This window comes from Scatophagus argus, chromosome 2 (assembly GCF_020382885.2).
Source record: "Scatophagus argus isolate fScaArg1 chromosome 2, fScaArg1.pri, whole genome shotgun sequence".
NCBI lineage: Eukaryota > Metazoa > Chordata > Actinopteri > Scatophagidae > Scatophagus > Scatophagus argus.
The window spans coordinates 21,275,321-21,288,582 of record NC_058494.1 but is presented as its reverse complement, the minus strand read 5'-3'; the positions used below and the strand labels follow the sequence as shown (position 1 = coordinate 21,288,582).

The following is a 13,262-nucleotide window of genomic DNA, read 5'->3' as shown; positions in this document are numbered from 1 at the left end:
AATTGTGTTTGTTGTGTCATATCACATTGTAGCAAACCTCCACAAGCAAGGTTGTCGACGTAGCTAAACATTAACAAAGAATGTCCGATCAGGATATTAATCGACTCATGTTGTGTTTTTTGGCCTAAAGTTTGCCGAAATATATTTAGCCAGTCATAAAAAAAAATAATATCGTAACTTATTTTACTTCTTGGACACAAACTGCAAACAACATATTTCAACAGCAGGGGGAGAGCGCATGCAGCAAATGATGTGGTCTGCCTCTAATGTCAGCCAAGGGCCCGCACAGTGGATCAGTCTTTCCGGGGTTCAAACAGCAAGACTGGAGTGCTTGAGGAGAGTGAAGGACCACCGATGACCGTTTGGTAATATACCTATGCAACGTTTGCATTAACAGCAAGTGTACCGCCTTTCAAAGGAGCGTCCAGTGCATCACTTACACCAAGTGAACCGGTGAACTACTGACGTTTCATCGGCTAACAGTTCACAGCTAAATAGTTAGCCACGGCCGGAGACAGGTAATGTTAACCGAAGTTTTTATAATCGCTATTCCCATATGGCGTTCAATTGCATGTGTGGCGAATGAGTACGATAACGTTAATCGCTCGAAGTGGTTTTATTTGAGTTTTTCATAAGTTAGTCATGCCTGTTTAGCTGCGTTAATGTTAGCTTGCAACACGTCAACGGCTGTGATACATTCACGTCAACTCCAAAAAAAAAAAAAAAGTGGACAGCCTTAAGCTAACTGTCCCGGAGATAAAACTGCTGGAAGGTTTGTTAGATGCTTGCTTTCTAAACACACTCTCTCCGCCTGCCTCGGCTTTCGAGTGCAATAGTTACGTTAAATTATACACTATAATTAATAGTGTTATAAAGGGTTTTATCACTTTTGGGTGCCCACGTTAGTCACGTGACTGTGCCGCTGCCGCAACAGGTAATTTTACCTCACCCTGCTAAACCGAAGAGCCAGTTCCGGTCTGTGATGTTACAGAGAAAAGGGACAAACGCACATCAGCTGTAATGTTTCAATATCAAGTATTCAAGTAACAGCATCCAAGTCGTCCTCCACGTAGTCGTCCTAACTCAGTCATCACGATGTAAAATGGTCACATTTTCTTGCAGGGACCCAGAAATTTGTAAATGTCAACCTTAGCATTTGCTTTGCCAGCAGTTCAGAGCATCGGTATTCTGCTCAAGGATTGCTTTAGGGTTTCAAGCGGCTGCCACTTGCTGTTGCTACATGTCTTGTCGATGAGAGCTTGAAATAATCAGATCCGCCTAACAAAACAGAATACAATTTAAAGTATATTTCTAAAGCATGTAGTTACACAAAAGCAAGGTCGAAGGCGTTACTAACTCAATCAAAAGTGTTCACTGAAAATGATCATTTCATTTCCAGGTAACTGGAATTATTTGATTAATTTATAGATAAATGAAACAAGACTATAAACCAGCCTGTCTAGATGTGCTTGTATGTTTGGATGTTTTGACTTGAATGTAAAGACAGAGTCATTCACATACAGATATAATCCTGAGATAGGCTAGTAGTGCACTTAAAACAGTCAGCTAGCTTGGAAGGACCCATTCATACCCTCCTGTCCGTCTGTTTTCAGGTATGTCTGAAGTTAGTCTTGAGGCTGAATCGGGGAGGACCTCAGCCGAGGACCCTCAGATGGATTGTGAGGAGGAAGCTGACAAAGCAGAGGAGAGTTTGAGTGAGGATGTAAAGCAAGAGAGTGTAGACAACAATAGGGGAGGATATGACCGAGATGAAGTGATGTATGACATTGATATTAATTCAGAAAACAGTGACAAGGATGTTCAGGAGGAGGATGACGGGATTCAGAGTAAGAGTGTGGTGACCTGCGGCGACGGTGATGCTGCGCATAAGGCTGACAGTGTAGACAATGAGGCACACGAGACAAATCATCATGCTGAAACACCAGAGGAAAGTGGAGATTTGCGCACCGAAACAAAGGTGATGTTTTCCTTCCCTTTGGACAATCAGCCTCTTCTAGTGATTGTGCTCTTGTTCATTTGCTGTTTCGATCTTTATTTGCTTTGGTGGTGGTGGTCTCTTTCCCATATAATCAGTTTACTAATAGATTGAGGTTTGTTCTGAGGCTTTATCTGATACGTTCAACAACGTGAACGTGAGTTATAGCAGTAAAATGATTGTGATTGTTTCTCCCTTCTATGTGTGCAGGTGGTAGATGTGTTTCTTCTTTCTTGGAGCTTTTAGAAATTTGTAGCTGGGGTAGCTGTTGTTCTGAGTTGATGGTGAAGTTAGTGGTTTTCTTTCTTTCACCTGTGTGTGACTCTGTGAGGTGCTTTATGTATTTGGGTATGATCAAGGGTTCATTCATTTTCTCTGCTTTTTATTAATGCTATGTCCATGCATATTATATTATTATAAATGTAAGTAACTCTAAGTTTTTTTGCTTTGTTTTGTTTGACACTGACTGTTTGTGTAAGTGAACATGTATGTGATGTGTAAATGAGACCATTTCCTCACAATGTCTCCTTTTTTTTTGGTAAGTTCAGCGTACGTAGGGCTCTACATGCTGTCAGTCACATGACTGGATAAGTGAAACGGATTTGGACTCCTGGCTGCACATTCTCAGGCAGTCCCACATTGCTGGAACTGCTGGAATCTGTGACTCCTCAGGCTCTTGATTCTCGTTCTGTGTCAGGGTTCAGTGCCAGTACTACACTTCAGATCACAAGAATTTTCAAATCAAAACTCTAAACTAAAATGCAACACAGTTGTAATCCATAATTTTCAGGTCTGGACAAAAGCGCCATCCTTTTTCGCAGCTTAAACTCAATATTGTGCGACGTGGCTGTGTCATGTTCTCCCACAGTTGGAGAGGCAAGATGTGATTCTTTTCTCTTCAGCTAAGGCAGCTAATTGGACAATTAGCTCATTGTTGTTATCCCTTCCCCCCAAGTCATGTTAGCTTGTATCCAGGATACCAAACTGTAGGGAGCAGCACTGGATGACATGCCACACCTTGCCCATTCATAAGCCTGATTAATTTGCAGCAACTTTACTACCCTCAGTGCTGTAGCAGGCTATTAGAAAGCTTCCTGGCATAATGTTTGCAGAGGGTGGATTGGATCATTTTGGCTCTGATCATCCCTGGATCCACATCATGGTTTATTCAGTGCCATTATGTTAAAAGACTATTAATCAAGGTACGTGGATAAATCTGCTATGGCTAAGTAGGCTAAATGATACCAAACAAAATCAGCCCTGGTCACCAATTTATTTTCTTTATTTAGTCTTTATTTTCACTTTTTTCCCCCTTTTTTTTGAAAGGCATGTAATCAGAGATGTGCCCCGACCAAGACAGTCTGTTTTAACTTTACAACAGAGAGAGAATAAGAGTGTGTCTTATCTGCATTACATGGTTAGATAAGCCTAGCAGTGCATATCTGTGTCTGTCTGCCTGCATGCGGGCATCATATGGCCTTTAAGTATTTATGTGTCTGTCACATGACATTTTAAAATGCTCTGAGAGACCAGTTTAACTCTTTATAAACTCACACAGAATCAGATGACAAATTGTGATCAAAGCAAAACAATATATCTTGGTGCAGTGGATTAAGACTAAAGATTAAGATGAAGAAAAATTCTAAATTCTGTACATAGGCATTCCATGGCTATTCATTCTAATATCTTTGTGGGCCGTGGTCACATAAGGGTCCCTGTATACTCCGTCCCATTTTTTCCTTCCAGTCCATTGGCCCTGCTAGTGGTCAGTAAAGACATAATTTACAAAGTAAAATTCAATCCAGACATGCTAGCTTTGTTATGAAATGTGTTATTGATACATAAGCCCATGATTTAAACCCACTCTTTTTGCTCACACGGTGAAACCAGTCAGTCTGTTTCGACCAAACTCATATCATGTTACCTGGTGAGCTGCTAACTATTTGCATAATTTAGACACTGGTTCACCTATAAGCGAAGGATCTTGTTCAACATAGCAAATTCAGATTTATTGACCAGTCCAGGGTGTACCCGGCCTCTCGCCTGTAGTCAGCTGGGATCTACGCCACCCCCCACCCCCACCAACCCTCACGGAGAGGAAATATATATATATATATATCTATATATATATACACACACAAAAAACACATCTGCATTGTTGTTATCATCATCCTGCAACTACAGGCAGCTAGTGTATTAAAGCCAAAACTGAGGGGATGTTAGTGTAAACTGTTGTGGCTTTCTGCAAACCAGCATGCAGCTAAACAAGCCAGTGTGTCACTGTGCCATTTCAGTCCACAGGCATGATTTGGACAGACCATGATTTGCCAGTATGTTGTCATAATAAGATAATAACAAGACCGTCCATGTGGTTGTTAATTACATTTAAGGTTGAGGAGGCTTTTGTTCCATGTGTGTTCCTACATTGCAAAATTTTCCAAGCTAGATCACAACATGACTAGTTAGAAACCACGACACACAGGGTTTAACATGGTCTGAAATAATCAGTGTCACTGTAAAGCATAAAGCCTTGTGTTTGCCAGGAAACACTGACATGAATGTGGCGATGAGAAACAAGTTCTTTTCTGTCTAAAGCATTGCTGTGGAGATGTTAGAGATAATTAGTTCATTCCATTGTTGTTGTTGTTTTTCTTTTGTTTTTGTTTTTTTGCATAGCCTCTTGGGTGGAGACATTGTGCACTAAACCTTTATGACACGTGTTTACATTACTTCACCAATCCAAGATTTATGTAAAGATGGTGTAATTGTCTTGGCTACATATTTCATCCTGCCATGTTATTGAAATAGTGGAGTGTTGAAACTTTATGCACAAGTCTTTACTGGTATCCTTGTAAATGCTGTAATGATGCAGCGTAACTGACTTAAGGCTCACTAAGCTCTTCATCCCGTCGTGGGAATGAATTAAAGAACCTAATGAAAGATGGTGGATTGACCTGAACATAGGTGTAATTATTGCAAACATTTGCTGGGGTGGAACAATTTGGGTTAATTCAGTGCCATCTTTGATGATCTTTTTGTTTTATCTATACAAGGTGTTACAATGTTTTAGAAACTCTAATATAAACTAATCAACATAGTTTTATATGTTAAATGTTATGTTAAAAGTTCAAATTATTATCAGGAATGTAAATATCAGTGTTGTTCACCCTGATATCACACTGTCCTGCCGTCACAATATGATTCCACAGACCACAACTGTTATCGTAAGTATTGAAACCTGGCCCAGGCCACTAACTTCCACTGTGGCTGTGTCCACAAGATGGCATCCCACTATCATGTCCCACTAGTGGATCCTGAGTCCTCTTTCCTTAATGGACATCTCTCTCTCTCTCTCTTTCTCTCTCTTCGGATTTTTTCTTGGGGGGAACCTCTTAAAGAACAATCTGCTTCATTTTACCCTCCTCATTACAGGAAAGCAGAATGGCTGAGGAGTTCCATAGAAGCTCAGCCGCTGAGATCCCAGTCACCAACAACGGAGACCTGGATCAGAGCCCTGAGACAGTTTTCCAGAGGGTAAGGGTGTGTTCAGAGACTATTTTAAGAACAACATCTCTCAATTATATAGCTGTCTTAGACATTGTGAGTCTACTGGCATCCCAAGCAAAATCTTGAATTGGTCTTCAAAGTCTTTCAGTTGAAAGATGGTGTCTTTCACAACAACAACAACAACAACAGCATCTCCATCCCTTGTTACAGTGTCTACCTCTTTGGTTGATACATCAAGCGTAATACATTTCATTAAATTGGCTTTGCATGAAACAGTAAAAACTCCTGACAGAGTGGCAGGAAGACACCACAGCTACAGCATGCATGCAGCTTCAAACAGTTAAATTGTCAAAAACTAGTTCATTTTCCCCATATCTGTCCCAGTCTTCTCCTGATCTGTATAACTGTCCTTTCCCTCCACTGTTGCATGCTCATCTAAATTTTCAGGTCAAAATTATCTTTATTTTTTTAAGGGGAATGCATCACCAAGTGCTGCTGATAGTGAGAAGAAGTTAGCCGAAAGCCAGTGTATGGGAAGCATGTTAATGTTAGTTGTAACAAAACATGTTGTTCACAATGAAATTATGGAATTTATTGTGAAGCTGATCTAATTCTATTTTATGTTTTTGTATTTTTACTTTTCCATGAGTGTATTACTTTTACAGAGGTTAGGTGTAGTCAGAGAGTGTAGAAAGTCCCCTGCCATTTCTGCTTGTTAGCTGGGAACCAGTAAAGATGTTAATACAATCCTTATTTGAATTTTTTTTCACAGGAGTCTTACCCCAGTGGTCCTGGGGCCCTAAACCTTTCAGAGTCCTGTGTCACTCCTAGCAACTTTGCGTCAACAACAGAGGGCATCATTGAATCAGGACCATACAAAGGTAAAATGTTGCACTGCCTATTCTTACTATTGCTCTGTATGTTTTGTGAATGTGATGTTTTCCCACTCATTAGACTCATTAGAGTTTTGTGACAAAGCAGATCCTCAAAAACTCATCAGGCCCTATCAGCTTGTGACAAATTTATTGCTTTACAACATTTATTGTTTACAAACAGTCTTTCCGTCCACGTACTCTGGACAGTACTCCACTTTTGGTTTATAATCTCGATAAAATTTGAAAGATAGACATTTGAATTTGAAAAGGTGGACATTCATTTGAATTTAATGAGTTTCCTGTGATCTCCAGGTTGTGACCCTCCTGTCCTTTTCATTATCATGCCCTTGTTACAAATGCAAATAAAAATCTCCCCATAGAGGAGTGAGCTGTTCTAGCCCATTTACCACAATGTTGCCATGGCTATTTTCCATATTATTTACACTGGTTGAGGTAGGCTTTTATTCAGTAACACATTCATCCTTCAACACGGACAACTTAAACAAAAGAACAGAACAGGACATCAACATCAATGAGAAATTCCCCCTTACACTTGTGCTGGCGGGATGGTGACATACTAATGAATCATAACTTTGAATATCTCCCAGGGTCAGCAAGCCTGCCCACGTCTCCCGTGGCACCAGTAGCTCCCAGCTCAGCTGTTGCTAGCCGCCTGGCACGCTCTTCCAGCGATAGTCAGGCTGAGAAAGGTACCAGCAGGGAGCATGAATCAGATGATGCTGAATCGACACCATTTTTCACACTAAATTAACCGAAAGCGTCTATTGTAGCCTTCTTGGTTTTCATCAGTTTCTTACCTGCTCCTTGTTCCCACAGGCTGTGCTCTATTCAGAATCCAACCTTTCTTCTCCTTTCTTGTTTATTGGCTCTCCAATCTTAACCTTTCAATAAGCCTGGGCTAACTGAAGTAGTTTCCTGCTTTGCAGTGGCTAATAATAAGTGTTTAAATACTCCTTGGAGTCATTTTCCCAAGATCTAGATCTCTGGATGTCTAGATCTGATGTAGCTTTTGCTGAGCTTGAAAAGAAAATTTGAAATTTCACATTTAATTTCAATGGGTTTTCCTGCTTGCAACCTTTGTCCTTGCAAAAGTTGACACCCCATAGTCTGTTTCTATGGAAATGCGAAGCTGAGATGTGGTAAAAGCTTGTCATTCAAGTCCAAATATAGCTAAATACATCAATAGGTCGGTTTTCTTAGTTAAATAAATAAAATGGAGTAAAACAGAAGAGCATTTTATACTATATCTGTAACCTTCATTCAGTTGGTGGAAGAAAAAAAAGTTAAAAGCTGTTTATTTTCTTTTTCCTTATCAACCAATCAATTGATAAAATAAATTTAAACTTAACTTAAATCATGAGTAGGTAAGCATATTGAGCTAGCTAAATACATTAGCTAACATTAGCTAAACACACCTTTTCAACTAATGTTAGCAACCTTGCTGAAGTTCTCATACAATTACAGCAGTCAGTGATCATGATTTTAATCATGCTAGTGTTGTAGTGTCATATATACTCCTAAAAAAATTAAACCAATTTAACAGGTAAACAAGCAGTAACATTATAGCAAGCTAACTTTGTTAGCGTTTGTGCAATATCTAATGTGTACACATAAGAATTTAGTTTAAAACATTAACTGAATGTATCGAGACAACTTGAAGGAATAACAGTTTTAACATTATGTCAAAGATGTCTGTGTTATGTGTTGCAGAGATATCAGTTCAAGTTAGCATGTTAACCAGTGGTCGGGTGGTGTGACCCCACATAGTTTCAGCTGTCGGATCTATGCAAACAGCAAAGTGGCCGGTTCTCATATATTGTATCGTTAAGACACCTCAGATGTTTGTTTGACATTATAAGAAAAGAGACATTAAATCACACATATCTTCAAAAAGTTGATACAGTTTGGTTCATTACTTACTTCCATTGCAGTCCTTGACAAAGAGTGAATCTAAGAGACATGTGCAGAAGGTGACATGTTCGTTAGCTAACTTCATTAGCGTTCATTTGTTGGCTAAAGGTGCTTTCTTTCTTTTTATGCTTAATTTTGATTGTTTAACATGATTGCTTATTGGTGCGTTAAGCTGTATGTTTGACTTATATGATAACCTTTAACTACATTTCATCAGTTTCGGGGCTCAATATCTTTCAGCATTTCCCTTCTATGCTCAAACCACAATCATCACTTTTCATCTTTTTTTTTTTATTTTTAAAGTGGTAAGTTGTGACAAAATGTGTTATAATATGGTCTGTGTTGAAGTTTCACTGTTAACGTGGCAATCCCATTTCAACATTTGATAATTATAACATTTGTGTTGCACCTCCCTAATTTTCAACACAGCTCTCTAGGCTTCAAATGCAATAACTTAATCACTCCTTAAGTGAATGACTTTTAATTGTCCAGGCGCGATGAACGCACAGGCCAACAGTGGAGCAGTGGTCCTTTCAGATGACTTAAAGAATCCTGCCATGGAAAAACTGGACCTTGTGAGAAAGTGGAGCATCAACACATATAAAGTAATCCTCTCTGTCCTTGATTTATTTTAATGTTCCTCTGTACCCTGGTTCTTCTCGCAGCATTTGTCCAACTCTTTATCTCCTCTAAGTTATTAGGATGTTGGACAAAAGTGAACCATACCCCAAAGTGGCCCACACAAAAGATTGATATTTTCTCTTTAGACTTATTATTTTGGCTCAGTTCTGTCCATCTGATTGTCTGTATTACAGTCTCTATCCTCTTTCTCTTTTGACTGAAAACAGCAGAAACTCCCATCAGTCAATTTTGAAAAGTGACTCATTAAACTCTATCATTGTGAGCGTGCGTTAACAAGCCTGCTGTCCTCTTTAGTGTACCAGGCAGATCCTGTCAGAGAAGTTGGGTCGGGGCTCCAGGACTGTGGACATGGAGCTCGAGGCTCAAATCGAAATCCTCCGTGACAACAAAAGAAAGTACCAGAATGTAATCAAACTGGCTCAGACGCTGGCCAATCAGCTGTCCCAGATGATGCAGACGCAGAGGCAGCTGGGCGACGCCTTCGCCGACCTCAGCCTCAAGTCACCAGAACTCCATGTAAGTCTGAATATATACACTGAAATCAGCATGGCTGGGTTGGATCAGTATCCTTGTTATCATCCTTACGTCTTCTTCCGCTTCCCCCAAGTCCTCTAATTACATTACAGGATTTGTCAGTATTGCTCCATTTTTCATTTACCTTGTATGTCTGGACAGACATGGATGTAAACTGCAGCTTGACTGGTGTGCGGAGTAATTCTGGTTTACTAATGTTTCCAAGGAACTGGTCCCCCTATGCCTTTTAATTTTTGCATTTAATTGATGTTGAAATGAACTGATTTATTTTTAATTATTGTTGTGTAAATGTTAGCAAAATGTATTGGACAACGGTGCAAAATAACCGAAATTGAGCAAGATAATTAAAATTCACTAAATCTGTTTTTCAGGAGGAGTTTGGTTACAACGCTGACACCCAAAAGCTTCTGGCCAAAAATGGAGAGACACTGCTGGGTGCTATCAACTTTTTCATCTCCAGTGTTGACACACTCGTGGACAAAACAATCGAAGACACCATGCTAAACATCAAACAGTATGAAAATGCCAGGTAGGTAAAGCATGATCATATGTGTTCATTTTGACACCAGCTCCAAACCACATATGATTATCTAATAATATGGAGAAACCCAGATGAAAATGATGGCTTTACCTTCATTAGGTGTCCACTCCTTGCCTTTAATATTTTAATAACTAAGCCTTTCAGCGATCTAAATTGTTTAACTAATACACTTCTAGGGTTGAGTATGACGCATACCGTACAGACTTGGAGGAGCTGAATCTGGGCCCACGTGATGCCAGCACCATGCCCAAGATTGAGCTGTCCCAGCAGCAGTTTCAGGTCCACCGCGAGAAGTATGAAAGGATGCGAAATGACGTCTCCATCAAGCTGAAGTTCCTGGAAGAGAACAAGGTGGGCTAGAGGCCAGTTCTGCTCTACTTACCTGTGCCAACATAATGGCTTTCAGCTCAAGTGTGCTTTTTATTTCTGTTTCCTGCTCCCAAACAGGTGAAGGTATTGCATAACCAGCTCATCCTGTTCCACAATGCGATAGCCGCATACTACGCTGGAAACCAACAGCAGCTGGAACAGACGCTCAAGCAGTTCCACATCAAGTTGAAAATGCCCGGTGGGAACAGTCCATCCTGGCTGGAAGAGCACTAATCATTCCTTTTTTGGAGCCATCATGGCTCAGTTTGACAGGAAATGTCAAATTCTACAGAAACTACAGGACCCAACCCCACACACACACACAAACACACTTTCGACTGTAACTGCCTTTCAAACTTGTAAATCTTTTCGCTCAGTATACAAAGTGAAAAAAAAATCCTCCCAATTTTCTTTTTCTCATTAATTTCACCTTGCAGGTATTTTAAATCATAGGAATTGCACTTTTATACAGTTTGACAAATCTGTTGAACGGGAGTTGCTGCAGTAAATGCATTTGGAAAGTGGAAAATGGCCTTTTGTATTCCAGCATATGAATGTTGTATCTCAGCACAGCGGACATGTTGGCTCTGTAAGGGCAACTCTTATCAGTTGACTGAGATGGGGATGAATGCTTTATGAGCATAACCAGGAGGTGTCAGCAGACTTTGTGCCTGAACCCTCTGATGAGTTTACTTTGCACCTGTTGTGATAAACGGGAAAAAAAAGGACATTCAGATCCTGAGTCATGCAAACTGGTCTCTCTTACCAGCAAACTCTAATTAAAGTGGTATTTTGGGAAATATGCTTATTTATCTTGCTGAGAGTTATACGTGAAGATCAACAACGCTATCGTATTGCCCCTGTTGACAGTCGTACATGAAAGTTTGGCATGAAGACTGGAAATGAGGAAACCATGAACCCGTCTTTGTTCAAAGGTGAAACATCATGCCTGCCAGCACCTCTAAACATCACTAGTACAAAAACTGGTGGGGTTATGTGACTCAGGACAGAGTAAGGCAAGCTGCTTCCACCCTGTTCCTGGTGTTTTTGTGCTAACCCACTGCAGGCTGTAGCTACACATTTAACATACACACTTGACAGCAGAATCAAGATTTTCATTTAACTCTGAGCAACAGAACAAAGATTATTCCCCAAAATGCCAAACTGTTCCTTTAAATTGATGTGTAAAAGTCATATTGCTGGTTGCTCACATCAAACCCTGCATGTTGTGATATGATTATGTTGACGCAACACTTCTTTTAATCAATATTACCCTCTTTTTTTTTTTTTATTTTAGCATTACCCTATTTCATCTACTTTCCATGGCATGTGACTGAATGGGTGGAAGTGTTGATTCTCTAGATTTTAGAGAAAATGAAGGACCAGCCTTATGTGACTAAATGTGCCTTGCTTTCATGAATTTGTTCTTTTCTTCCCTTCTGTGTTATTATATGTGGTGTTGTTGTTTAAAGCAGGCGCTTTCACTACCAGTTTTATGGACCAACTCTTGCAGCAAGAGAACGGACCAAACATGCACACACCCACACACACACACACACACTTCGAGGACGTATACTTAGAGCCTGTATATCCTGCACAACATGTTAAAACACTCCGCACAACACAAAGCGATGTGATGATACTCCGGTAACTCCAGAATGTCTAAATCTATTTTAAGACTTCTCAAAGATATTTATCCGTATTGCACATAATGCATATTTATGCATTTAAGATAACAAAAACTAAGAACTGTATGAAATGGAAAAGGTGAAAACCAAAATGAGATTAACTTGAAACTTTTTGTCTTTTGTAAATTTGAAAGACCAGCATCTTTTGCCTGAGCTGCTTACATTTTCTTTAATTGGGCTACATAAAAGTATATTTTTCAAAGAGGACGTATTGAATGCTGGTATTGGTAACCAGCTGTCATGTCCTCACTGTGTTCATTTGTACTTTTTCCTATGGCTCACCACAACATTTTGAGAGTGTGAACCTTGTACAAAAACAATCTGTTGTTTCCCTGAAATAGATGGATATATATTTGTAATTCCCCCCCGAAGACCTACAGAAACATGCTAGTGTATCTCTACCTTTAAAATAATGAAACGTTAACAAGTGCTGAGTTGAGGAAGGATTCTGAATTTTGTGTAACCTCCTTGGGAAAATAAAACTTTTTTTCTTTAATCATCTTCTGAGGGTTTTTTTTCTTTAGTTATTGTTGTTGAGGCTTTGAAGTAAGTATGAAAGCATGTATGAAAAGTCACCACCAGGGGCCAACAAAGACATATGAAGCAAAAGAAAAACTTAAATGTACGTTTGGCTCACAGAGGATTATAGTAATGGAAAGATACAGACAATTAAAGAAAGGCTTCTGACTTGTTCTATGAGCATTTACAAAGGTATTTTAAATGAAATTATTCTGCATTCATCCTGTTGTTCTGTCAACCTGTGTCTTTGGTTTATATTCTGCTGATACATGGATTCAAAATGACTTGTTTACTCAAGTCCAGGTGCTTTTAGATTCCCCTTTAGATTTTTATAATCAAAAGCCCACCACACCCACAGGTATGCGTTAGACAGGATCTTATTAATCCTCAGAAAAGCCTTGAGGATGTTGATCACAGCCACAGTGTTGTGTTTTATCTCTGCGGCTGTTCAGAACACCACAGTCAACAAGTAGATTAACTTTAACCTGCTGTACCTGCTCAGCAGTTAAATATTTTGAGTGGAAAGGAGTCAAACACTGCAGCTCTAAGTCTTGTACGTTGCTCAGTTTGTCGCTGCAGAGTGAGAAAGTGTCTCCTATACAAGAAATTATTTAAAAAGAATTTAAAAAGCGAAGAAAGTACCACAAAGGCAAGTGAAA

The 13,262-nt window shown here is 39.6% G+C and overlaps 1 protein-coding gene across 7 annotated transcripts; it reads left to right on the top strand.

The window, feature by feature from the left end:
- Positions 1-70: 70 nt before the first annotated feature.
- On the top strand, positions 71-12,580 carry arfip1 (ADP-ribosylation factor interacting protein 1 (arfaptin 1)). Of its 7 annotated transcripts, none has more exons than XM_046418117.1 (11): positions 71-365; positions 1,614-1,715; positions 1,803-1,978; positions 5,429-5,530; positions 6,276-6,384; positions 6,987-7,088; positions 8,803-8,915; positions 9,247-9,468; positions 9,858-10,015; positions 10,204-10,378; positions 10,475-12,580. In XM_046418117.1, the coding sequence occupies exons 2-11, from the start codon at positions 1,616-1,618 to the stop codon at positions 10,628-10,630; spliced, it is 1,413 nt and encodes a 470-aa protein (XP_046274073.1). In that variant the 5' UTR covers positions 71-365; positions 1,614-1,615; the 3' UTR covers positions 10,631-12,580. The 7 variants fall into 7 exon arrangements, with proteins under 7 accessions (XP_046274073.1, XP_046274065.1, XP_046274057.1 ...); XM_046418109.1 differs by having other exon boundaries at positions 71-518; XM_046418101.1 differs by having other exon boundaries at positions 1,614-1,978.
- Positions 12,581-13,262: the final 682 nt, after the last annotated feature.

What these genes read in the sequence shown, in the direction of transcription:
- arfip1 (XM_046418101.1), top strand. Translation starts at nt 1,616, where the DNA reads ATGTCTGAAGTTAGTCTTGAGGCTGAATCGGGGAGGACCTCAGCCGAG. An exon ending in TGAATCAGGACCATACAAAG is followed by an intron (nt 6,385 to 6,986) that starts GTAAAATGTTGC and finishes AATATCTCCCAG; the next exon opens with GGTCAGCAAGCCTGCCCACG. An exon ending in GGAGCATCAACACATATAAA is followed by an intron (nt 8,916 to 9,246) that starts GTAATCCTCTCT and finishes TGTCCTCTTTAG; the next exon opens with TGTACCAGGCAGATCCTGTC.